A 27,647-nucleotide genomic window follows, 5' to 3' on the forward strand; every position below is an offset into this window, starting at 1 on the left:
GACACTTAAAATTAAGTGGTTGTTAGTTGCACAAGCTCAAAATTAGTTTTAATTTTTATCTTTGTATCTTCTAGGCCTAGCACAATATTTTGTGTATTTCTGTCGTTGAAAAAATGTAAATTGAACTGGTACATACAAAAATCAATGAAGGGGTCCTGGCATGTTGGGTAATCACTCCGCGGGAAATTTATGGGAGAAAAAGGACAAGAATTGAATAGGATGAGGAGGCATGGATGGGTTGCAATTTGCAAACTGCAGGAAATACATGAATAGATAAGGGATCTGTTGAAATATATGAGTGACTTATATGGGGCTGGGGCAGCTGAGGAGATGCACTCATGGCCCCGTGAAGAGGCAGGTTCCAGATTGGCCCCATTGTTTCCACGAGCTGTAACTTCCCTATGTCCAGGGAAGTTGAAGTTCAGTTCCAAACTCGGGTGCACCACCCAGTTTGGGGTCCATGTGTTGAAAGACGCTGGGAGCGAGCAGGCCACGAAAAGGGGCTTCCCAGATGCTCTCAAGGATTTCCAGAATGTCCGCGGGGCAGCGGGGAGGGTACGCTTGAGGTTCAAAGAGTGTGAAAGGAAGAGCTCGGGCTAGTAGAACGGAGGTGTGGCCACGCCCCCCCAATGGGCGTGGTGACGGGTGCCGGTGGGACGACCCGGGAACACCCTTTCCGGTTCCCCCCACGCGCTGCGTGCGGCCGCCTCCTCCGCGGAGGAGGAGCGGCCTGGTGGCCGCCGGGCCTAAAAAATAACTGCTGAAGGCCGGGAGGTGGCCTTCGCGACCTCGCCATGGCAGCGGAAGGAGCTGTGGCCGCACGACTGCTCATTCTGGGTCCCTATTCTAGCGCCTCGTGGGCCTCGGTGATGACAAGTAAGGAGCATTCCCAGCGGCCCCCCAAGGGCAGGGGTCGGTCGAGCGCGGTGGGAGCCGTTGGTCCCGGGTCTCTGTCGGGCCCCAGGGTGTGAGGGTGTCTCGGGGAACTGAGCCTTTCGCTGCGCGTGTGCGCATGCGTACGTGAGACACCCTCCCCCCCCCTTTCTTTTTTCTTTCCCCCCCAGTTTCCCAAGTGTTTGGGGCTCTCAGCTGTTTTGCTTGCCTCCGGGGACCCCGAATTGTGACGGATTTTCCCTTCAGTTTCTGGCTGTATCTCGGCCTAGAGATGGTGCCGCGTGCCTCCGTTAATCCGCGCAGACGTTTGGGTGGGGTCGACTTGGCACGCGGGCCTGGACCTTTTTGCCACTTCACTACCCTTGTACCCCATGAACGAGTGAAGCTAAACCAACCTGCCCCCCTGGGGAAGAGCCTCCCATCAAAGTAGAAAGCGGCTCTTTGTTTATCTTGTTGTTCAGTGTTTCAGCCTGTCCAATTATACATGATTCCCCTGGACTATGTCCTTGGGGTTTTCTTGGCAGAGATACAGGAGTGGTTTGCCATTTCTTTCTCCAGTGTGCCCCAAGTTTTACAGATGAGAAGCTGGGGCAAATAGGACTTGGGTGACTGGTCATGGCTTAGATAGCAAGTAAATGTCTGAGGTCGGATTTGAACTCAGACCTTCCTGAATCCAGGTCCTGTGCTCTATCCATCTAGCTGTCCCTGCCTACACCCCCTTTATGTATGAGGGGTGGGGAGAGAGAAGACCAACAGTAACTTATAATTTAAGTATATAACATGTGCCTGCCATAGCCTGGCTTTCTTCAAGGCTCAGCTCAAATCCCACCTGAAGAAGGCTATCGATTCCGGCCCTCACCCATGCTAGTACTTTCTGAGATTACTTTGATTTATACTGTATCTGTCATGTATTTGCCGTTTTTTGCATGATGTCTCTCCCATTAGAAAAGCCCCTGGAATAAAATGGTGATTGTCCCATTATAGCCTAGCATTAAATGTTAAATCTGATGGCTTTTTCTCAAGTGTTCGTCCTGTTACATGTTTCACAATTGACCATCCCGTCTCCTGCACTCTCTTTTCTTCCTTAATTTCTGTGACACTGTTCTCTCTAGATTCTCCTCTCAAAGTCTGCTTTGCATTCATTTTGTGAACTTTCAGCACTGGTATCTGACTCCTAAGGTTCTGTCTTGAGCCCTCTTCTTTTTTCTCTTCTAGATTGAATTATCATCTTTATTGCAAGTGATTCCTAAATCTGTATACGTAGCCTTAATCTTTTAGCTGTTCACCATGTCTAGTGCCTTCTAATTCTCTTTGAAGCAAATATTTTTGTTATTTAGATAGGAAGCCTTACCTAAAAGGATTCCCTCTACAACATACCTGACAACTATGTATTCTTAATTAATTTTTTTCAGTTAACAAAGCATTTCTTTTCTCTCCCCACTCTAGCCTCAATTGAAAAAAAAAAAGGGGGACCTCCCCCCCCCAAAAGTTATAGCAAATATGCATTGGCCAAGTCCCAAAAATGTATATCTCACTATGCATTTTGAATGTCAAATTGTATCTGGCCTTTTCTTGCAGACTTCAAGTGAAGTCTTAGTGCATAGACAGTGCTTGGCACATAGTAGGTGCTTAATAAATGTATATTGACTGAGTAGGAACCTGCTGGTTCCTGAGACAGCCCATTCTATTTGTATATCTATATGAAGTTTTTCTTTTGTCCAACCTAAATTAGTCTCTGTGTCTTTCTTTTTTTTTCCCCCCTTGGGTGAGGCAGTTGGGGTTAAGTGACTTGCCCAGGGTCACACAGCTAGTAAGTGTCAACGGTCTGAGGCCAGATTTGAACTCAGGTCTTCCTGAATCCAAGGCCAGTGCTCTTTCCACTGTATCACCTAGCTGCCCCTGTATCTTTCTTGCATTGCTTCTCATTCTGTTTTCTGGGGACCATCCTCCTTCCACATGATAAGCCTTCAAATACTTGGAAGACAGTTATATTCTTTTTTTAATCCAGGCTAAAGATCCCCAGTTCCTTTACTGTCCTCATATGTCGTCCTTGCCATTTGCTGTCATGATTCCTTTCCCTCAAACACTGTCAGTGTCCTGTCTAAAATACAGTGTCCAGAAATGAACACAGTACTCTAGATGTAGTATGAAGAGTAGGGCATAGTGAGATGATCACCATTTTATTCCTACGTGCTTTGCTTCTCTTAATGCAGCCTAAAATTTTTTTAAGCTTTTTTTTGCCTGTTATATGTTTTATTTGGTCATTAGGCAAAGATCTCATGTGTGCATAGGAAAATTAAAAATCACATAGATGGGGGGGAAGGAATGTATGCATACATACATACATACATAGACACACATATACGTGCACAAGAAAGAATGTGATATACAGGAGAGTTCCAGAGATGAATGAGAGAGTAGGAAGGGATCACTTTTACTACTTATTAAAAGAAGAAAAGAATTTCAAAGGACGGAAATGTAAAGGGTCTTGATTCTACATTGATCTGTGCATAAGATCCAAGAAGAACTGACTATCTAGTTTGATTGAAAGGAAGTAGTGTAAAAAAAAAAGTTGGAAAGAAAGGTAGATTGGAACCATATTTTGAATAATTTTGAATCCTAGAACAAGATAATATTGCATCCTGTAGTTAGTGGGGAAACAGTGAAGGTATTGGAACAGTATAGTAACATGATCAAACCTGCATATTAGAAAGATTTACTTTGTCAGTAGTGTAAAGGAAAGAGATGATGTAGAGAGAACAATTAAGAAGCTGATATGTCCTTAAGACTTTTTTTGAAGCCCTCAATTAGGGTGATGACAGTAGAAATAGAAAGGAAGGTATAGTAATTGTAAACTTTATATTGTTTGATGTTATAGTTACTGTTTGATATTATAGTTACAATAGTAGGGCTCCAATATGGAATCACTTAGGCTAAATGGTCCTAATGCTCATGATAGGCAAAGACAGCTATTTTGTACTTTTCTGCTGTTAACTCTCTATCAGGCAGATAAGACCTGCAGTTTTTTGTGTTTGTTTGGTTTTTTTAGACCTGCAGATTTTTGATTGGCTGAAACTCTTGGCTGAAAGTGAAGGTAATTTCTCCTCATTCCAGCCTGGTATAAATAAGTGGCCCTTAAGAACTTATCTACCACATTTGGGTCTAATTAGAAATGCCCCCTCCGATTTGGAAACAATTATCTGTTCTCTGCTGAGCCCATTCTGAGGATATATAATTTTACGACATAAACCCCAACTTTGAGTGTGTTTGCTCCCCACACATTTCCGTCACTCTTGCCCTGGAGTTTCTTCCTCCTGTTGGGACAATCTTCTGTTTATGTTGCCATGTAGTGTGTCTGTGTGTGTGCTTTTTTTACCTGCTTGCAGCACCACAGCTCTTAATTGTATCAGCTTCCTGAGTACCAATTTTTTTAGAAATTCTTCATTTTAGATTTTTACTTTAACCTGATCCTTGAGGCCAAATAAAGCAAAGGCAGTTTTAAATTTTTTTAAGTTAACATTTTAAGAAATATTTTGAGTTCCAAATTCTCTCCCTTCAGCCACTGCCCCACCCATTGAGAATGTAAGCAATATGATACCCATTATACATGTGAAGTCATGCAAACGTATGTCTGTATTAGCCATGTTGTCAAGGAGGAAAAAAATCAGGAAACATAAAGTGGAAAAAATATGCTTCCATCAGCACTTAGTTTATCAGTTCTCTCTCTGAGAGTGGATAGCATTTTTCATCATGAATCCTTTGGAATTGCATCATTATGTTGATCGAAGTAACTAAGTCTTTTCAAAGTTGGTAATAGTTACAATATTGGTGTTACTGTGTAAAATGTTCTCCTGCTTTTGCTCACTTTACATCAGTTCATATAAGTCTTTTGGTTTTTTTAGAACCCATACTCCTTGTGATTTTCTTTCTTTCTTTCTTTTTTTGGTGGGACTTGCCCAAGGTCACACAGCTAGTAAGTCTCAAGTGTCTGAGACCAGATTTGAACTCGGGTCCTCCTGAATCCAGAGCTAGTGCCACCTAGATGCCCCACCCCTTGCTATTTCTTACAGCATAATAGCATTCCATCACAGTCATATACCACGGCCTGTTCAGATATCCCTCAACTTATGGGGTCCCCTCAATTTGTAATTCTTAAACAAAGGCAATGGAACAAATGTAAAAACAACAGAACAACTTGTCAAATGATTAAACACTGAGGTGTCAGAGGCAAGTAGAATATAAGCTAGTTGATGATCATTTTTTTTGTCTTTGTATTTCAACATCCTATGACAGTTCCCCTCACATAGTAGTTAATAAATGCTTGTTGCATTGCTTTACATCGAATTGAATTGCCCAAGATGACTTGGGATTTGACCCTAAATAAATGGGGGCATCCATACAGCTAGGGGAATTGAGAGGATTGGGGAAGATTAGTTTCATTTTTTTATGTTTTGCATTTGAACTGCTAACATTAGATGCAGATTAGTGCTGTAAAAATTATACATTAGGGAGTCATTCACATAGAGGGAATGAAAGTGAGAGCAGGATGGTGGGAGAGATGACATTGGTAAGGGAGTAAGTCTTTTGTAAAAGAGAATAAAGACTGGGAGATGACTGTTGGTGGATACCTTTCTCTTAGAGGCAAGAGAAAAGAAGAACCAGCCTAAGAAACCAAGAACAGATGATCAGAAAAGTTTTACAAGAGTTCAGAGAGACTAGTGACCTGAAAAGGGATTGAAGGAGTGATACTGAAGAAAGGCTTAGAAGGATGAGATTTGAGGGGGAAAAAAAATTGTGATTTAAAATGTATAGCATTTACTTAACATTTGGCTTGCCTGACATTTAGTTCAGTATTTATTAGCTTTGAAGAAATGCTTGGGAAATTTAGTTTTAGAAAGTCTGCCTATTGAACTTTTGTAATTAAGCATCTTTTCAAATCCATGCTCAAGGAGTTTTTTGATTATCTTATAAATGAAGAGGCATGTGGTGAAGCTATATAATAATATATTATAAATGAATAGGCATACCAGACACAAGACTTCTTTTAAACAAGTTTTACCAAACTTAAGACAAATACTACTAATTCTGCATTAGTAGATACTGTTTTCATAGTGATAGGCATTTAGACAGTTGTTGAACTTTTCATTTCAAAGTGAATTATTTAGTGCACAATAAAAACAAATTTAATTAGTAATCAAATGGAGAAAACCAATCAGCCAGGACATTAAATGTAAAGTCTGTTTATATTTAGAATCTAATTTGCAAGTTCTCAAGTTTCTTTTTATGTATCTCTAACTAACATGATTTAGCAGATATTTGAATATTTCATAAAACTATAGTAAACTGAATTTTGGAAAGATTTTTGTGGCAAATGAAATGTTCTCACTAAATTGGGATTTGACATTATAAAAAGAGTGAAAATTAAACTTATTTTTAGATCAGATAAATATTAATGAAGATCATACAATTTGGACTGAAAACTTTGCATGAATGTAAATAGTTCATAGTCACCAGAAAAACATCCAATCAAATGCATATACTTATCATGGAAAGGATTGATTTATTGATGAATAATAATGCTCATTTATAATATAATACCTTAAGGTTTTCACAGCATTTTTCTGATTTAGTGGAAAGATGTTGGATATATAATCCTCATTTATGTTTTTTGTTTTGTGGGGCAGTGAGGATTAAGTGACTTGCCCAGGGTCACACACCTAGTAAGTGTCAAGTGTCTGAAGCCGAATTTGAACTCAGGTCCTCCTGAATCCAGGGCCGGTGCTTTATCCACTGCGCCACCTAGCTGCCCCTTGGATATAGAATCAAAGGGACTTGATTCAAGTTGTGGCTCTACCACTTTCTATGTGACTGTGGTTAAATAACTTAACCTCCTTGGACCTCAATTTACTCATCTGTAAAATGAAGGTGTTAGACTAGATGACCTCTAAAGTCCACTTTTTTTGGGGGGGGGGGGTAACGCAGTTGGGGTTAAGTGACTTGCCCAGGGTCACACAGCTAGTAAGTGTCAAGTGTCTGAGGTCAGATTTGAACTCAGGTCTTCCTGACTCCAGGGCCAGCGCTCTACGCACTTCGCCACCCAGCTGCCCCACTACAGTCTACTTGAGGAAGAATTCCTTTCTCTTCCACTACTTCTTTTCTTTCCTACTCTTATTTTCCTCTTTTCATTTTTCATCTCCCTTCTTTGGGAGTGTCAGGATTCTGGAGCTGGCTTTCTCCAGAGCAATGGGGTCAAACTCATAGCCTGCAAAACTTGGGAACCAGATTAAAATGTAATTGGGAAATGTTTAAACAAAATAAATAAAAATATAATAGAACATAATTAGTGATTTTCTGAGTCTGCAAGATATCTAGTTCTATTTGAATTTGACACCGCTGATCTTAACCTTTTCCATTTTGTGGAACCCTTTGGCAGTCTGGTGAATGAAGCCTATTCACCCCTTCTCAGAATGTTTTTATTTCAAAAAACCAAAATTACAAAGGAAATCAAGTATATGGAAATGTAATTATTAAAAAAAAATTTAAGTTCATGGACCCCAGGTTAGGAGAAGAAAGTAGGAGAGGAGAGTTACTGACCATGATAACTGGGTGGCACAGTGGTTACAGCACCAGACTTGGAGTCAGGAAGCCTTATCTTCCTGAGTTCAAATCTGGCCTCAGACACAATAGTGAACCTGGGCAAGTCACTTAACCCTTTTTGCCTCAGTTTCCTCATCTGTAAAATGAGTTGGAGAAGGAAATGGCAAATCACTTCAGTATCTTTGCCAAGAAAACCCCAAGTCCATTTTGTAATCTGTTTTCAGTCCTGGCAGTGTTTGTTACAGTTACTCAGAGTTCAAGTTCCTTTAGTGTTCTTTTATATTATTAGAGGCATTGTATATATTATTTTTCTGGTTCTACTTTTCTTCACTGCATACATTCATCTACTACAGCCTCGTAGTGTAGTGGAAAGAGCGTTAGCTCTCAAGTTGGAAACCAAAAACCTACACCTAGTGCTACTGCTTGTGTATCCTTATGCAAGTCATATAATCTCCCTGGGCCTCAGTTTTTTCATCTATGAAATGAGACATAGACTAGATGGACTTTGAGGCTCCTTCCAGCTCTACTTCTGTGATCCTGTATTAACCATAATTTCTAACCCTTTATGGTATGCAAAGTGCTTTAAATAAATAATCTTATTTGATCTTCACAGTAACTTTGTGAGGCAGATGCTATTATCCCCTTTTACAGATGAAGAATCTAAAATTGAGAGAGGTTAAGAAATTTGCCTAGGTCACACAGCTAAATGTCTGAAGTAAAAATTGAACTAAGATGTCCCTGACTTGTAAGTCCAGCACTCTAACCCCATTGTCATCTAGTTGTGTAAAAGTTTTCCCATCTTTCCTTGAATTCTGCATATTGGTCTTTTTTTTTTTGCATTAGAATAATAATCCATTGCTTCTATATATCACAGGTGACTCATCTGATTCTCATATTTTAAAAACTTTTTGCATTTTTTTACAGGAATTCAGGGCATCTTAAAGTTTGTCTTATTTTGTATATGCTTTGATTTTATTTGGAAAAAATAAAATGTCTTGTTTCTCATCTTTACATTTGTCCACTTTCATAGGATTCTCTATGACTAATTCTTTGAGGAGAGCAAATTATAGTCAAGAACAGTCTGAACCAACCAAACAAGTACTTAAGAAGCCCAAGTTACCACAAGGACGGTTTGATGCTCCCGAAGATTCCAATTTAGAACAAGAGCCATTAGAAAGTGAGTATAATAAAAAATTATGTATGCACACATATATACATACACATACATGCAAATATAATAAAAATTTGCATTTTTTGAGAGGTAGTATAGTATGGTAGTATATATAAAAAGCCAGCTTCTGTTATATATTAGCTGTATGACCCTGGGAAAGTTACTTAACCTCTTATTGCCCCAAACACAGTAGAATACCAAGTGTAAGTTGGGGAGCAGGTAGTGATGTGCATTATTATAGAGTTTTCACCAAGAGTTCTCCATACAAATAAAATCAGAAATAAAATCTAAACAAAAAAAATTTTAGCCCATTGAAGGAATTATTTCAAAGGTGAGAATAAATTGAAGATAGTTGTTAAATCAATATATTGATTTTCAAACTTTAATAAAACAATAAAGATTTTGCAAGTACAAAATCATAATGAACCCTCTTTATCCTGGACCCAACAACAGAGCCTTCTCAAGTGGTAGATAATTATTTTTTCCTCAGTGTTAACTTACATATCAGCCTAGCAAGCACCTCCAAATATATTGAGGAACTAGTTATTAAGCTCTCATGTAGAGTTACCTGATAATGAAAAGACTGTTTGGGGAGTGAGATGTCTTTAAACTTATTTATTTGGCACATTATACAAGAACCAGTCTCCCTTTTCATGAGGACATTTACAATATAGATACTAAACAAATATTTTTTAGTATAAATCATTTCAGTGTAGTAGCAGCATAGAAAATTTAGTAGTTCTGAAGGAGAGTTGAAAATTGTACTGAAATACATCCATCAAAATGTAGTTTACATTGCTTTGTGGCAAAATTCTCAGAGCAACAAAAAAGTATTTCCAAATTCCAGTGTTGGTTTATCTCTTTCTTCATCACAAAGACAGTAGGTTGGGGCAGCTAGGTGGTGTAGTGGATAAAACACTGGCCCTGGATTCAGGAGTACCTGAGTTCAAATTTAGCCTCAGACATTTGATACTTACTAGCTGTGTGACCCTGGGCAAGTCACTTAACCCTCATTGCCCTGCAAAAAAAAAAAAACCCAAAAAACAAAGACAGTATGTTGGTAACACAAATAGTTCTGGACCTTTAAATCAAAATTGCTGGGGCTGAATTCTGATAGGCAATTTCTTTTTATATTGATACTATTCCAGACGAAAAAGTGCTGACCATAATATGAGTACTGCCCTCTGATGCTCTTTCAGTTTTATAATTTTGTATCAGTTAGTCTTTAATTTGTTTACTTTAGGAATATAGCACCCACAAATTTTCAGTCTGTTAACCAGACTGAAATAGTACAAAGATAAGGAGCTCAGTAAACTTTGAAATAATACTTACTAAAATACTTTAAAAAGATTGTCTCATGATTTTCACCACACTTCTGTCAGCAACTCAAGTTCTTTGTAGGTGACAGCATAGAAATGTTCTAGGATTCCAGAATGCCACTGACTTTTGAGACCAAATACCCCTTCGTTTCATCTATAAAGACACACTAATCATGAAATGATAGTTCCAGCCATCACCAGAAAGGATGAGAACTTCAGGGCGCAGGTACCCTCAGGGAAGGGTAGCCACACACAGCTGGAAGTGTTCTTTTTAGCTGCTGTCCTTTCTGTAAGTAATTTGTCTGGGACTACATAGTTCAATTAGGAACTCCTCTGAAACTTGGTGGTCTGAGTTTGCTGAGAGACTTTTTTGCATAGCAGTAGCACAGATATAAAAATATGTTTTGGAGAATTCTACTCCTACAGTGGTGTCTTCCAGGGGATCTATCTCGTGTTGTCCTCATAGGTGATTTTGTGTGTTTTCCTCTGGGTCAGCCCTTTCAGAGCTAAGACATTAGATAGAGCTCCTATGCTTGTGTTGCCAAAGAGAATCTTTCTTTGCCTGCATATGGCATAAAGAAACTAGCAAACTGTCCTAAACTGCTCATATGTTGAAGTATAACAGCTGGTGACTGCCAGCTTACCTTTTATTTAAAGTACTTCCCATGTCCCAATTATCAAAGGCTAAAACTAAAACTCAGTAAAAAAGTTATCTCAACCAGAGGGTATTTTTCCCCAGAGCATGATCCAGGTAGGGAATAGCAAAATTAAAGAGTCAAGAAATATTACCAATATTGTCTTAAGAGCCAAGAAAAGGTACAAAAGAAACAAAGCATGGTCCCATTCATTAAGGAGTTTGTAGTCGAAAAGCAATACACATACATATGCAACATCAGATTCAATAACTTCTCCCACAGAGACTGGATACTGTATCTTTAAGAGGCAGTGGAATCCAGGGGCAGCCAGGTGGCTCAGTGGATAAAGCATTGGCCCTGGATTCAGGAAGACCTGAGTTCAAATGTGGCCTCAGACTCTTGACACTTACTAGCTGTGTGACCCTGGGCAAGTCACTTAATCTTCATTGCTGGTGGGGGGCGGGGGGGGGTGCAGTGGAATCTTGGACATTTACACTTTAACTGGCATTATATGAGGAGTCTCTAAGGAGAACTGTTAGCATAGTTCCTATCACACAGTAAACACTATATAAATGCTAGCTATTAGTTATTATTAGAGAACTGATGTATAATTCTTCTTACAAAGAAACATGAAGAGAATTCTTGAGGAAGAAAGTTTAATTACCATCCAGAGAGAAGTAAATGATGGGACTGTGTTTCCACAACTGAGAAATCATCAAGTGTAGTGATGATGACTTTGACTGATCTTCCTCACAGTTAATACATTGTAAATAATTATTTAGGTTTGTTTTGTTGTCATACTGTTAATGAATTGTATCATCATTAACCTTGGTGTTTAAGCTGAAGAGATTTTAGGATGTTTTTTAAATAGTACAGGAATAAGGAGGTTAGAGCTAATTGAGTGAGGAAAATGTTATGATTTTGGTAATTTATTGGGAGATAAAAAAAAACATACCCTTTCTTTGCATTAGAAACCAAAATGAGAACTTAAATAGGAAAATGAGCTAGATGAAGGTCATACCATGTAGGCTACACAAAAATGAGGTCTACCCTAAATCATGACAATGCATAAGAAGACATTACATTATCATGAGGTTCAAAGTATGGTTGTACAGTACATAGCTAAACACGTATGCATGAGGTAGTTAAGTTCAGAGAAGTCACAAACATTTCAAAAATAAAGTCGAACATTCCTGCGAACTTTAAAATTGTATGATTCTGTGATTAGGAAATGGAAACCCTGTGGCAGTTATAAAAAACAATTAAGTATTTGGAAGTTACTTTGTTAAGGGATAAATATGTAAATCTTGAGTTCCTTTAGGTTCCCTTAACTAGAATAATATATTACCAAGCTAAGCCCTCTTTTAAAAAAAAAAAAGTTGGGGAAACATTTTCAGAAGTTCTTGGGAAATGGCAGGCAAATTATGTAACTGTTAGGTAACTTAATCCGTACACAAAATAATAAGATGTTAAGTTCCCCAACCCTCCTTTCCACAAATGTGTAGTCTTTAATTAATATGTCTAAGATCCCTTCATTTGTTTCTCACTACCAGAAAATGGTAAGATAATGTGATATTACAGAGATGAATAAAACACCGCCTCTGCTGTCTAGAAGTTTTCATCCTATTAGGGGAGGTAAGAGATACTCAACTTTAAGAAGGGATTACACTAATAACAATGATTTCAGGTCTTCAAAGTGTTTTATATAGCTTTGGTCCTCAGGAAAACCCTATGCAATAGGTAGTACTTGTACTATTCCCATTTTACAAATTAAGAAACTAAGGCTTAGAGATATAAAATGACTTGTCTAGGATCATAAATCTAGTATGTCATAGACGTGAGATTTGAACCCAGATCCTTTGACTTCTCTTTTTACTATAAGGCGGAATAATTTTTCTTTTCTTATACAAAGCAGTATGTGAAAAATTCCTTAAAGAAAAGTATAAACAAATTTCCCATTGGATAGGAAGAAAAGAATTGGAGTGTTAAAAAAGGATTTTTTTTTAATAGCTGACCATGTGTAAGGAGACAAGTAAAGCCAGATTGGTTAAAATAGACTAGATGAAATTAAAAATGTTACAGAACCAGAGGAGAAGTACATATGAGAGTAAAATAGGTTGGATATGTGTGAGGAAAAGTAGATTGTAGATGCTAACAAAATTTGGAAAAACTAGTATAAGCGATGAGACAGCTAGGGGGCACAGTGGATAGAGCACTGGCCCTGAAGTTAGGAGGACCTGAGTTCAAATGTGACCTCAGATACATAAAAGCTGTGTGACCCTGTATAAGTCACAACTCAAATTGCCTTAAACATCCAGAACCATGCCCAGTTGGCCTGATATATGTCTTGCCACTGGACCCAAATGACTGCAGGAAAGAGTGAGGTTGGTGACTTTGCACAGCCCTCCCCTGCTTAGATCCACTTTACTGCAAGTCATGACACTACCCTGATGTCATGGTCCTCTTTGAGAATGAAGGACAAACAACAACTGATGAACCTAGATTTTAAAAGAGGAGAGTAATAGTGGTGGAACAGTAATCTGAAATCTGGAAATGGCAGTGGAGAGCCAGGAGTATGCCAAACACTTTACTTAACCTCTGAGTGTAGGGGGGTATGGAAGAAGGTTTCATGAAAAATGGTCATATCTGAGGAAAGTCAGCTTTCAATTAAGGCAGGGACATTTAGGAGTGATTCTATAAACAATGAAGGATATAGAAAGCAATTTGCTGACAATATAGAGCAAGAGAGAGGTAGTACAGCATAGTGGATGAAAAGTTGACCTGAGAGCCATGAAGAACTGAGTTCGAGTATGACTGTATAACTGAGCAAATCACTTAATGTGTCAGTGCCTTAGGCAGCTCTCTTAGACAGCAGTGGTACCAATCTGCATTAGTAGTTTGCTCATTCAAGAGTTTCCTATATCAGTTAAATCACAGGTGCCATCCCTATGCCTATAGAACAGGACTTCTTGAACTTTTTCCACTTGTGACCCCTTTTCGCCCAAGAAATTTTCATGCAACCCAGGATATATAGGTATATAAAATAGGTATACCGTTTTTAATTTTTGATTTATTTAGAAATTTTTCCCCAAGTTACATGTAAAAACAAATTTTAACATCAATTTTTAAAACTTTGTGTTCCAAATTCTCTTCCTCCCTCCCACCCCCCTTAAGAACACAAGCAATTCAATATAAGTTATATATGAGCAGTCATGCAAAACATTTCCACATTAGGTTGTGAAAGAAAACAGACAACAAAACTTTAGAAAAAGGAACTAACAAAAAAATTATACTTCAATATGTATTCAGATACTATCAGTTCTTTCTCTGAAGATGGATTGCATTTTTCTTAAGTCCTTCAGAGTTGTCTTGGATCATTGCATTGCTAAAAATAAGTCATTCACAGCACATCATCTTACAATTAAAATAGGTATACAAATCAAACATTTACTGCAAAATGGTTCATGACCCCCCACATTCAGTTACACAACCTCATGTGGGGTCACAAACCACATTTTAAGAAGCTTTGCTATAGAACACAAGTGAATGAATAAGTAAATGTGTAAACTTTCAAAGTGATATAGTAAGCTTTTTACTTTTGTCTGAAGGTTTCATTTTCTATGCATTGATTCACATCTCTGTGGCCTAAGCTTTCTGGGCTTCACCTTAGTACAAAGGGAAGTCCTTGTCTGTGGTGCATAGGAGATCTCATTAGAGTTCTAAGTAAAGCATTTACTGAAGCTAGGTCGGCCTCAGGAGTCCTAAGCAAGTTACTCACTTGAATGTGAGGATATAAACTAATGAACATGAATTTCAAAAGAAGAGGGTATTAGTAGTGGAACAATTATCTAGAAGTGGTAGCATGGAGCAGAGTATACTGACCACTATAGAGAACACAATGTGCGTCAGTGACTTGTATATGAAAAATTGAGTAATTGAAGAATAGGGGTACCAGAACTTTTCTATGATTGTGGAACAAATGTAATTTTCCTAATCTCAGAAGATAAGAATTTTGTTATTAAGTATAAACAAAGGTAGATAGTTTGCTGAGAGAACCTAGAATCTAAAGATAAGAGGTGAAATAATAGATTTCAGAACTTTATCAGCTAAGTTAGAAATAATGGATATTACATTTTCTGCTGATTAATAAGTTCAGCTGAGCAATGGATAAGTTTGGCAGCAGAAAGTCAAAGAAGTCCCCCAGCAGATCAGCTGGTTTGAGACATTTGTGCCCAGTGAGACGGCTTATCAGTGGAGTCATTCATTCAGTACAAAGGCTATCTTTGTAAAGGAGCTTTTGTGGTCGGTTCTTGAGACAGAAAGATGATGTTGAAGTTTAGAGTTAGGGGTTACAACAGTTCCAGGTCTCAAACAATATTACAAAGTAGTAATCATCAAAGCAATAAGTAATAGAGCAGTTGGTCAGTGGAGTAGACTAGGTACACACTATACAGAATTAAATGACCAAGTAATTTATGTTTGGTAAACCCAAAGATCCTAACTATTGTCCATTGGGACAAGAATTCTCTCATTCAGTACAAAACTTCTGGGAAAACTGGAAAGCAGAAACTAGGCAAAGACCAACATCTTTCACCATACACTAAAATAAGTTCAAAATTAGTATGGAATTAGACATAAAGGGTAATATTGTAGGCAGATTAGGGGAGCATGGAAGATATTACTTGTCAGATCTCTGGATAAGGGAAGATCATGACCAAAGAAGAGAGAGAAAGAATCATGGGAGGTAAAAATTATCGTTTTGATTACATGAAACTAAAATACAAAATCAATGCAAACAAATTAGAAGGAAAGCAGAAAACCAGGAGTGGGAGGTTACGGAGAAGTTTATAGCAAGTTTTCTAATAAAGTTCTCATTTCTCAAATATATAGGGAATTGAACCAAACTTATAAAGATAGAAGCCATTCCTCAACTGATTAGGCATTTTTTCAGAAGAAACCAAGCTATAATTGTCCTAGAAAAAAATGCAATGTCACTAAAAATTAGAGAAGTTCAAATTAAAACAATTCAGAGATACCATCTCATACCCATCATATTGGTTGGCATAACAAAAGAAAATGACAAATGCTGGATGGAATGTGAATGCACTGTTGGTGAAGCTCAGAACTGGTCCGCCCATTCTGGAGAACAATTGGAACTGTGCCCTTTAGAAGTCATAAAATGATACATAACCTTTCATCCAACAATACCAGCACAATGTCTGTATTCCTCCATGTTGCTGGCGAAAAAATTGGAAACTGAGGGGGATGCCCATCAATTGGGGAATGGCTGAACAGATTTTGGTATATGATTGTGATGGAATACTATTGTGCTAAAAGAAATGAAAAGAGGAATGAATGGTTTCAGAAAAACCTGGGAAGACTTATATGAACTGGTGTAAAAGTGAAGTGACCAGAAGCAGGAGAATATTGTACACAGTAACAGTAATATTGTCATAATGATCAACTGAAAGACTTAGCCAGTCTGATCAGTATAATGATCCACAAGTTCCAAAGGACTCATTAATGAAAAATGCTGTTCATCTCCAGAAAGAAAGCTAATGAACTCTTACAGCAGATTGAAGCTTTTTTTTTTTCCACTTTTTTTTTTTTGCCCCCGGGGGGGGGGTTGGGGGGGGAGCAGCAAACATAGTTAATGTAGAAATATGTTTTGTGTGAATTCATGTGTATAATGGGTAATAGATTTCTTCCCTTCTGGATGGGTGGGGGAGGGGTAGAGGGAGGGAAAGAATCTGGCTGAAAATTAAAATTAAAAAAGATATGTTAGCCCAAGCCCATGGGTTTTTCTCACTTGTGTACTTTCCCTGCCAGGTGTCTGTAAATGTAAGATCATTCTCTCCCACAGAAACTTAGTACATTTGTGGGAGAGTGAAAACCCAGATTCATGTATGTATTCTGATGTGTTCATTATTCCTGCCATTACCTTATGGTGTTTTATTGTGATATTATTATTTCTTTCACTTTGTTGCTAAGTAAGTGGTTTTGTTTAAGATCTAATTGTCATCTAGTGTGAGGCAGGTTGGGAAAAGTGAGCTAGCTCAGTGAATAAGAGTAGATGTTCATATGTCTCATTTGTGGGGGCTCACCTGGGTTTTCTGCAATGGTAGTTACTTGAGGATGCCAATTCATTTAGTTAGTGTTGTATTTGTCAGCCTTATTATGTCACTGTAATTGTGAATAATAGCAGTGTATTAAACAATTAAGCTAAAAGAAAAATGGTCAAGTGGGGGGAAAAGTGTATCAGCTATCTCTGACCAAAGTCTAATCAATATATGTAAGTGTGGTGAAAATTTCTATGCCGCAGTGTTAGACAAATAAAACACCAAAGTCTCCAAGCCAAAAGAAAATAGGTATATTGACAGAGGGATCCTTTCTTACAAATAAAGCTGGTCTCAGGTCTGGGACCCAAAGACCCAGAGCTTCAGGATTCCCAGATATTTATATCTATATAGTCCCAAGATTAAAGTATTATAAATGCAGTTAGATATTCATACAATAAGCAAATATATCATTGTTGCTAAGTAACATAACTCAAAACATACAGAATTGCGATATCATATCTCACATTATAGAAATAAAAAACCCACCTGTTGATTTAGAAGTGGCCATTTGTGGCAATGTATCCCACGTTTGTGACACTTTTAGGACATTTGATGGATTTGAGATGCCTTAATCAGGTCAATCTCATTGCCTTATATCTTATTTTAACAGTTCTGATTGGTCCATAGCAACTCAAGAGTAGCTATTTGGGATATCTGACCTTTATCCTGATTTGTCCATCCTAACCACAAACTTGTATAGGAGGAGAATGTATGAGAAGACATGTTGATCCAAGCATTTGCAACTTGTCTTAATTTATTATCATCTACTGATACTTGAATCGCATATGTTGGTAAGGAATGACCTATGCCATGTAGAAAAGTAAGGAATGGGGAAAATCTCACTCACAATAGGGAATTTGCATACATTTATTAGTTCAAGAATGATTTCCCAGTAGAAAAGTGGTCAAACATTTTGAAAACATGTTCTGAATCATAAATAGAAATTAAAATAGTATTTGAGGTTTCACTTCATGCCCTATATAAAACAGTAATGTTCAAGGGACTGTGTTAAATTAGTCCAACCTTTCTAGATATCAGTTTGAGCTTAGACAAGAGAAGTTATTACTTGGGCCCATTGTTTCCACTACTGGACCAATAGGTCTTAAGACAAGCCAAAATATTAATAATAACATTAATCTTTGTGGTATCAAAGAACTGGAAACAAATGAAAGCCTATCAGCCAGGGAATGGCTGAAAAAACTAATTTGTAAATGTAATAGAATAGTATCAAATAATAAAAAATGGGAGGTTTGAAGATTTTTTTTAAAAACCTGGAAAGATTTGTATGAACTGATTCAGAGTGAAAAAAATAAAACTTCAATAAGAACAGTATATACCGTGATGAGAATAAACATCAGTGCAAAGGTCACTAAGAGAAAGACTCAGAGTAATTGAAAAACCAGAAATGGTCCCAGAGAACAGATAATGAAGCATACATCCCTCCTGATGGCAAAGAGGTAGATACTACTGGGGCAGAATTTTGTTTACATTATCAGATATGGTCACCATTAGGTTCTTTGCTCAATTTTTTTCTTTGTTAAAAGAAAATTGTATGAAAATATTTATAACAGCTCTATATGGAAGTGAAGAGGGAAGATTTCCAAAAATGTCCTATGTGAAAACAAAAACATCAACAAACCTTTTTTTTTTTTAAAGAATGATAGTGTTTGCTCATTTGACTCTGCAGCTATTTTAAGTATTGAGCTGTATTACCTAATGAAAATCAGCAGAGGGGAGAGCACTTTAATATGATAAAAGTTTGATTAGCCAGGGCTTACGTTGCATCTTTACATAGTAGGTACTCAGTAAATCTCCCTCCCCCACCCAAATGCATGAATTTTTCCCACTGGTAGAGGCATTGTGGTAGAGTGGGAAAAGTGTTGGATTTACAGCTAGACTATCTGGATTTAAAAAAAACAAAATCAAAACTAGAATATCTGGATTTAAATTCTAACACTGCTACTTACTATTTGTTTGGCCCTGGGTAAGTCCCATTATTTTTCTTAGCTTTCCTTTCCTCATCTATACAATAAGTACTTGGGTTAGAATGATCTCTTAAGAGCCTTTATAATTATAAACCTGCAATCTAATAACTACAATTTCCTCTCTTTATACAGATTTCAGGGAAAAGAGGCACAAATTATCACAAGTATTTATTTTAAAAAGCAATATCCAGGGCCAGCTAGGTGGCACAGTGGATAGAGCACCAGCCCTGGAGTCAGGAGGACCTGAGTTCAAATCCGGCCTCAGACACTTAACATTTACTAGCTGTGTGACCCTGGGCAAGTCACTTAACCCCAATTGCCTCACCAAAAAAACAAAAACAAAGCAATATCCAGAATATGGCCTCAGTTTAGTAAACATTCAATACAGTCTCCTATCTACTAATGCATAGTTAGCACCATATAAATGGTAACTATTAGAATGCTGGTACAAAGGCTTTGAAGCTTGTGAATCACAGGTTTAAGTTGTGTTCATCATACTTATAGGGAGGGGTTAAGTGGTTTGAATACATATTAGAAAGTCTTATAAAAACAAGAGTTATATGCTTAAAGGCCTCACTCCTATTTACCTAAAGAATATAATAAACTATACATACCTTTCTTCAGTATCCCAGTAAGTTGAAGTAATATATTATTGTTTTTCTTTTGATGTGCTGTTTATTTTCTCTTGCACCATTCTAGTGCAGGCTCTCATCACCTTAACTCCTTGATTACTGTAGTAGCTTCTGTTGGGTCTGCCTGCCTTCAAGTATGCTCACTCCAATCCAATCTCCATTCAGCCACTAAAGTGATTTTCTTATAGCTTAGATAAGATCATGTGTCTGTCCTGTTCTCCCCCAGCCAGTGGCTTCTTGTTACCTCTAGGATCAGATGCAAAATGCTCTGGCTTTCAAAGCCCTTCATAACCTAGCTCCTGCTTACCTTACCAAATCTTCTTACACCTTTTTCCCCAACACATATTCTTTGATGAAGTGATACTGGCCTCCTGATTGTTTGATGACCAATACACACCTTCTCTGAACTCCAGGCATTTTCTCTGCCTATCCCCCATGCCTGGAATGCTTCCCCTCCTCTATTCCAACTGCTGACTTTCCTGGCTTCTTTTAAGTACCAACTAAAATCCTACCTTCTAGGGGAAGCCTTCCCCCAACTCCTCTTAACTCCAGTGCTTTCACTCTTTTAATTATTTCCTATTGTTCCTGTTTTGTGATTAGTTTTCTAGGAGGAGGAGTTTAGGGCTAGGGCAGACAAGCAATGGTTTCTTGTTTATAATTCTGTAACATTTTGTCTTGCTTCATCCTAGGATAGTACATTGTAGCTGAAAATCATTTATTAGAAAGGGAAGAGATTTTAAGAATTAAGATAAATTTATTTTCAAGGGATAGGGACAGTTTTCTAAGGAAGCTCCAAATCACTAGTCATTAAAGAAATGCAAATTAAAACAACGCTCAAGTTTTACCTTGTATCCATCAGATTGGCAAATATACAAAAGAAGAAAGTAACAGATGATGGAGGGGCCACTGGAAAATAGGCATGCTAGTGTACTGTTGGTGGAGCTACGAATTGATCCAGCTATTCTAGAAAACAATTTGGAACTGTACCCCAAATCTTATAAAATGGTGCATAACCTTTGGCCCAATTATATTACTATTAAGGTCTGTTACCTAAAGAAATCAAAGAAAGAGGAAACTGGAAACTTATGATAGTATCCACCTAATGGGGAAGAACTAAACATATGGTATATGAAGATAATAGAATATTATTGTGCCATATGAAATAATGAAATTGACAGTTTCATAGGAAACTGAGAAGACCTCTATTAACTAGGGTAGAATAAAGTGAGAACCTGTAGAATGATTTATATGACAAGAACCTTATGAAAAAAATAATTATGAAAGACATTAGCATTCTGAACAGTGCAGTGATAAACCAGTGTTTTAGAGGACTAAACATGCTACCATAGAGGTGTTGGACTTAAAATGTGGAATGAGGTGTGGTTTTGTATGTGGCCAATGTGGAAATTTATTTTGCTTGACTTTGCATATTTTTCATCTTTTTATTGTTCAATTGGAGGCAGTGGAAGAAAGAAATAATACATGTTTATAATAATTTTAAAATAAGAATGACTTGCAGGGGGCAGCTAGGTGGTGCAGTGGATAAAGCATTGGCCCTGGAGTCAGGAGGACCTGAGTTCAAATCTGCCCTCAGACACTTAACACTTACTAGCTGTGTGACCCTGGGCAAGTCACTTAACCCCAATTGCCTCAGACCCCCCCCAAAAAAAGAAAGAGTTGCATTGGTATTTTTGAAACCCGTAGTTCTCTATTCTTTAGAATTGCTATAGTTCTGTAATGTCTTCCACCTCTCTTGAGCTTTGTTTATATTTATATTTTTCTTTCTTTCTTTAGAATTTCCAGATGATATCAATCCTCTTACAAAGGAAAAAGGTGGCCCTAAAGGCCCTGAACCTACTCGATATGGAGATTGGGAACGAAAAGGACGCTGTGTGGATTTTTAGTGGTCCAACTCTTGATAAACTGGTCACTTCTTCTGAATGTAGTATATTTAATTAAGTTCTTCATGTTTAATTTCTTTGTGTTTTGTTTTTGTTTTGTTTTTTAACTAAAAAACCATCTAATTTGGAGAATGTTAGTCCAAAAAAGATTAATTTTTGGAAGTATTTCTGCATTAGCAAATTTGTTATTACAAATTTGTTAATGAAGAAATGATGTTCAGGACTGACTCTTAATTTATAAATTAAATTTAAATTGCTTATATAATAAGTTCTATATTTTAATTTTTATGGGGTTAAAGTGGTTCATTGTTTGAAAAGGTCTTACTGGGACACAAAATGTCATAAACCCCCCAGATGTCTGTTTCTAGCTCTAGTCTCTTGAGGTGAAAGCTGTGGAAACAAGTACTTGAAGCACCATAATTGAGATTTTAATACTTATATTATTTATGTAAAATTATCCATTCGATTTCACTAATTGAGAATTTATGATAATTTGAACAAGTAAATTAGACTACCATGCCATCTGCAAAGAAAGGGTTTACCAACCAAATAATAGCATAACCAGCATTTCAGTTAAGTAAGTTATTGAATTGAATACCTTCTCTATACCTAACACTGTGCTAGACTGGGGGAAGGGAAAATACAGAAGGAAAAAGAGGCATAGCCCCTGGCCTCCAGAAGTTTATGGTATACTTGGGGAAATAATAGTATTGTTTTCCAAATTGTGGGTTTGGGTTGTACCACATTGATAGGAGACATATCTGTCTGTGGGGGTCAGGAAAGTTTGAAGCAGTAACCAAAATTATTGGATATTTTAAGATATAATTTTTAGATAAATACATCCTTTTGCTTAATTAGAAACCGAGTTCAAATCAAAATCAACCTGTGAAACTAGCATCAAATTCTTGACTTGAGGTAGCAGAAAGGGAGGATGCAGTTGTATAGCTGAAGGCAGTGTATCCCAACATCGGTGGCATGCAGTGAATAGGTAGTTAAAAGGGGAAAGGACCTGGTCCTTACACCAGAGGGAGGGATTGGGCACTTTTATCCCCCAGTGCTGCTTGAATGCTCCCCACCAGCCTTTCCCTTTGATAGAGGATCCTAACCTTTTGACAATGAATTCAGTTCACTGATTATTTGATATTTTATGCTACTTTTACTTTATGTGTAAGTTATTTTTTATAAAATTGTGAATTCTTAATTTTATTTGAATAAAATGCAAGCTAAGAAAAAAGTGTGTAGATTGTTTTGTGAAAAGGGAAAGCATATATAGCAAGACCCCACTTTAAAAAAATACACAATACAGATAGATAGATAGATAGATGTGTGTGTGTGATGTATATATGAAATTAGGAAACTATTTCCCTAGAGAATAGCAGGTACAACATAGGAAAAGTATCAGTAGAGAGGAGCATAAGTCACAGGAGACAATATGAAAAAAGAAAACCAGCAAAATCATGCCCTCAGTTCTATAAACAAATATAATTTTGCCTCAAGGGGTCAGAGAGACATTGTGGGATGGAACTTAAGAATATATAGGACGATGACAACATAGCACGAACTTGAAAAGGGATGGTGGAGGAACACCATATATTGTAACGATTGGAATGGCACCACCTACTGGAGACTTACTGTAGAAAAACTCTGCCATGAGGAGAAGGCCTCTGAGGGCAAGCCACGAGGTCAGGAGGTGACGTTTGCTTGTGGGTACTATCTATCAAGGCTACCAGCCAATCAATTTGAGGAGCCTCCCATTTCTGGGAGGAGGACACTGTAGGGTCCCCAAATCAAAATAAATTTCCACAACGTGAAGTAAGAAGCAGATGCTGGCGGAGGGCTTCTCTCTCTTTTTGGTTCCTGACCTCGCCATGGTGGGTCAGGTGATAGGGTCTCTTAGAAATAGTTAGATTTTTACCTTTCTCTCTGATCCTAATGCTCTGTAATAAATAAACACTTAAATACTCTTGATAAAGCTTATAATTCATTGGCGACCACTAATTAGATTTTAGATAATATAGCTAGAATTTTAGCCCTTAACAATATTAAGAAACTATGTTCACATGGGAAATTTTATGAACCATACTGCAGATGCATAGTGAAGATCAATGGAAGAAGAAACATGATATTGTCATTGAAGTATATTATAAGTCATAAACTTGACAGAGTCACAATACAGTAATAATCAAGAACTTAAAATGTGTAGACACTTCTAGGACTAATAAAGCAGAACTGCTGACAAATTCTTGACTTCTCTTAATGATCACATTCTCCAAGTGATATAGAAAGCAACAAAGGGTACTGCTATTCTGGACATGAGTTATGCACAGTGAGTCCTGATTGCTACACTAAAAATGATGGGAAAATCTTGAAGGTAATTCAAGAAAATGCTCCGGAAGGAAGGAAGAAACCACAAATATTCTGGTGTACATTCTAGATTTGAGAGAAGTAGATTACATAAAGTTTAGAAGATGGGGGGCAGGTAGGTGGCGCAGTAGATAGAGCACTGGCCCTGGATTCAGGAGGACCCGAGTTCAAATCTAGCCTCAGACACTTGACACTAGCTGTGTGACCCTGGGCAAGTCACTTAACCCCCATTGCCCTGCAAAATAAATAAAAAAAAAAAAAGCCAGTCCCAAGCTCAGAAGGAGTTGAAGCTGGTAATCAATGTTAAGGACTACAAAAGGGTTTTTAAATATTTTTTAAACAAAAGGAAGATTTTTTTTTAAGGGGGTAGGACCACTGTTCAACATGTACCAGACAGTAATAACATGACAAAAATAAGGTAGTTACCTCACTTTTGCTTGTTTTCTCTTCCAAAGAAGAGTGTTCTCTGGCCTAGAAAGGAAAGGAGAAAAATGGTTGACTCAATTGAAACCCAGGATAAATGAGAAGATATTGAAAAGTGCCTTAACTACCTTCATAAAAATAAAATCACTAAGTCTATTAAAACTACATCACTTAGGAGAGGAAGCAATAGTTTACCTTTCAGATCTTTGGAAAGGAGAACAGTTTATGACCAAACGAGATAGAGAATATTATGAAATAAAGGATGATTTTGATTACATTAAATTTAAAAGTTTTTGTACAAACAGAAGTAATGCATCCAAAATTAGAAGGGAGGCAGAAAGCTGGGAAACAATTTTTATAGCCAGTACTTCTGATAAAGACCTCATTTCTAAAATATATCAGGAACTAAATCAAATTTATAAGAATCCAAGTCATTCTCCAATTGAGAAATGGTCAAAGGATATGAACAGGCAGTTTTCTGATGAAGAAATCAAAACTATCTATTCCCATATGAAAAAATGCTCTAAATCATTATTGATTAGAGAAATGCAAATTAAAACAACTCTGAGGTAACACCTGATACCTATCAGATTGGCTAAAATGACAAAAAAGGAATATAATAAATGTTGGAGAAGCTGTGGAAAAATTGGAACACATTGTTGGTGGAGCTGTGAGCTGATCCAACCATTCTGGAGAGCAATTTGGAATTATGCCCAAAGGGCTATAAAGCTGTGCATACCCTTTGACCTAGCAATACCACTATTGGGTCTTTTCCCCCAAAGAGATCATAAAAAAGGGAAAAGGACCCACATGTACAAAAATATTTATAGCTGCTCTTTTTGTGGTGGCAAGGAATTGGAAATTGAGAGGCTGCCCATGAAGTGGGGAATGGCTGGACAAGTTGTGGTATATGAATGTAACAGAATTCTGTTGTGCTGTAAGAAAGCAGGAAGAGTTCAGAGAAACCTGGAAGGACTTGCATGAACTGATGATGAGTAAGATGAGCAGAACCAGGAGAACACTGTACACAGTATCATTAACATTATGTGTTGATCAACTGTGATAGACTTGATTCTTCTCAGCAATACAACGGTACAAGACAGTTCCAAAGGACTCATGATGGAAAAGGTTCTCCAAATCCAGAAAAAAAAAAAGAACTGTTGAATATGGATGCAGAATGAACCATACTAGTTCTTTTTGTAAAGAATTAATTGTTATTTGAGGTTTTTATGCCTCGACGCACACTGGCCTGGGGCTCCACCCACTGGTTGTAGCCCTTGCCAGGGCTCTGGCACCTCACCACTTGCTGACGCCTACATGGGCCTGGCAAAATTATAATGATTGGAAGCCTAGTGAGGGTAGTCATGTGACTGTCAGAGAGGCCATCCCATTGGCTGGGGCTGTGTGGGGTGTTTCTAGGTTTGGGGGAGGAGAATTGGGCATTGTAGGTGGAAGCTGGAAAGCATCAGGTGTTCTGCTGCATATTTTCAGCTGATTCCTGGGCGGTGGTATCTTTTAAGGTTGTATAATTTCCCTTTTCCCATTTTATTTCCTTTCCCTTGATCCTACTGATCCTGTTTGTGTTTTGGTTTTTTTAAGTTCGTTCTTGTTAAAATAAATCTTGTTCTGTTTTGAGGGAGGCTGCCGGTCTCCTTCCTTGCCCCAATATTGCGGCGAGCCTCTTAGCTAGCACTCCCCAATTAAAAATTGGTCCCCACATTTTGGTTTTGGTGCTGATTTTCTTTTTTTGAGGTTTTTCCTTTTTGCTCTGATTCTTCTCTTATAACATGACTAATGCAGAAATATGTTTAATGTTATTGGACATATATAACCCATATCAGATTACTTGCTGTTTTGGGGAGGGAGGGAGAAAAATTTGAAACTAGAAATCTTATAAAAACAAATGTTGAAAACTATCTCTACATGCAACTCGAAAATAATAAAATACTTTTATAATTTAAAAAATATATCACAGAGCATTGAAAGCACCTACAGATGTAATTTATCTTTTTTTCTTGCAAATTTTTTTCTTTTGAACTAGAAAGTAATTTGTTAGTAATCCTTGAAAGATGAGAACTGGAGGACACAAGAAGGGCAAATTAATTAATTTTCAAAAAAGGGAAGAGGAAAGTATAAGCCAGTAGATTTGATTAAAATTCCTGACTGAATTCTGGAACATAAGGATAGTTTGAAGACTTGGAGAAAAGGAAATGGTGCTTAGCAAAATAGTTTGGCTTCATCAAAAACAGGTCCTACTGGATTTACCGCATATTTTTTGTTTGGCTAAGTAACTAGACAGAAGTATGATACAAATATTTCTATACCTAGGTTCCAATAAAGCATTTGACAAAAAACTTTCTGAAGATGTAAGCCAGATGTAAGCTAATAAGTTTAAATGGATTCAAAAATGGTTAAATGACAACCCAAAGTTCTGAGAGAAAAGATTATTTTCTATTAATAACCAATTATTAAATTAGGATTGAAGTTTTTCCTTTCTATTTCCTCATTCAGGGACCAGCCCCTGTAGGCCAGTCAGTCTCTGAAGGATATTACGGATAAATGAGATTGCCCAAATCCTCTGGGTACTTGCTCCTCCATCTTGGGTGTGACTCCACCCAACTAGAAGACCTTATAAACAGAACCTAATCTAGGTGAATTCTTGCCCTTGGGAAATAAGCCCATGTCAGTGTACCCCCTCCATTAGAATCTAGGGGAAAACAGCTTATGAAGGAGAAAACCAGCCCAAGTGTCCAGATTCATAGAGGAAGCTACATCTCATGATGAAGCCATGTTTGTAGGAGGTGGAACTGAAAACTTTTTGCCCACTTCCTCATTAATATGTCTACCCCTTCATTAACTGTTCACCAGTCAGGGTTTATTTTCACTTGTCAGGGGCATCTCCTTTTCTAAAGGTATGTAAGTATTCTGGGATTGCCGTGGTTTTGTCTTTAGTTACTGGGAGAGACCACTGACCATCTATTTATTATTTACTAGCCTAATTAATAAGTTGATTATTAGTTACCCAGAAATGCTGTCTCTTGGGCTTTTCATTGGTCAGTTTAGTCACTATTGGGAGAATATTAACTATTAAATTGAAATTTCTATTGAAGTGTCTGTCTGTCCTTGACCAGTCGACATTTTATCCATAACTTGAATGAAGCTATAGATGTCATGCTTATATGAAAAAGATGGCTATACTAGCCATCCTGAAGGATGATGGGATTTAGAGTTAGAAAGGACAGTACACTTTCATTTTACAGATAAGGAAAACTAAGATCCCAAGAAGGTTAATGACTTACCCAATGTCCTGCAGGTATTAAGTGGCAATGTAGGGTTTCAAACCCATATCCATTGTCTCCAAATCCAGCTCTCTTTCCATTGTACCGTACTGCCTTCTATCATGACAAGCTAGCTAGATGGTAGATCAAAATAAGATGAAATTTAATGAGTTTAAATGTAAAATTCCATACTTATTTTTAAAACCTTCAACCACTCTCTTGTATATATACATGTCTTCTGTGATACTGATCTCTCTTGTATCTCTTCCTGTATATCATCATCTATTTCCTATCCTCTATGTTATTTATTTCAAGACAGTTTTGAGCAC

General features: G+C 37.4%; 1 protein-coding gene across 1 annotated transcript; it reads left to right on the plus strand.

Annotated features, from left to right (window-relative positions):
* Positions 1-662: 662 nt before the first annotated feature.
* SDHAF4 (succinate dehydrogenase complex assembly factor 4) lies at positions 663-22,500 on the plus strand. The gene is made up of 3 exons (XM_043963309.1): positions 663-876; positions 8,522-8,668; positions 21,147-22,500. The coding sequence occupies exons 1-3, from the start codon at positions 795-797 to the stop codon at positions 21,254-21,256; spliced, it is 339 nt and encodes a 112-aa protein (XP_043819244.1). The 5' UTR covers positions 663-794; the 3' UTR covers positions 21,257-22,500.
* The last annotated feature ends 5,147 nt before the right edge of the window (positions 22,501-27,647 follow it).

Source organism: Dromiciops gliroides, chromosome 4 (genome assembly GCF_019393635.1).
Source record: "Dromiciops gliroides isolate mDroGli1 chromosome 4, mDroGli1.pri, whole genome shotgun sequence".
In the NCBI taxonomy this organism is placed as follows: Eukaryota; Metazoa; Chordata; class Mammalia; order Microbiotheria; family Microbiotheriidae; genus Dromiciops; species Dromiciops gliroides.

Coding starts and splice junctions, on each gene's coding strand:
- SDHAF4 (XM_043963309.1), top strand. CDS start 795: ATGGCAGCGGAAGGAGCTGTGGCCGCACGACTGCTCATTCTGGGTCCC. Junction 877..8,521: donor GTGGGCCTCGGTGATGACAA/GTAAGGAGCATT, acceptor CCACTTTCATAG/GATTCTCTATGACTAATTCT. Junction 8,669..21,146: donor AGAACAAGAGCCATTAGAAA/GTGAGTATAATA, acceptor TTCTTTCTTTAG/AATTTCCAGATGATATCAAT.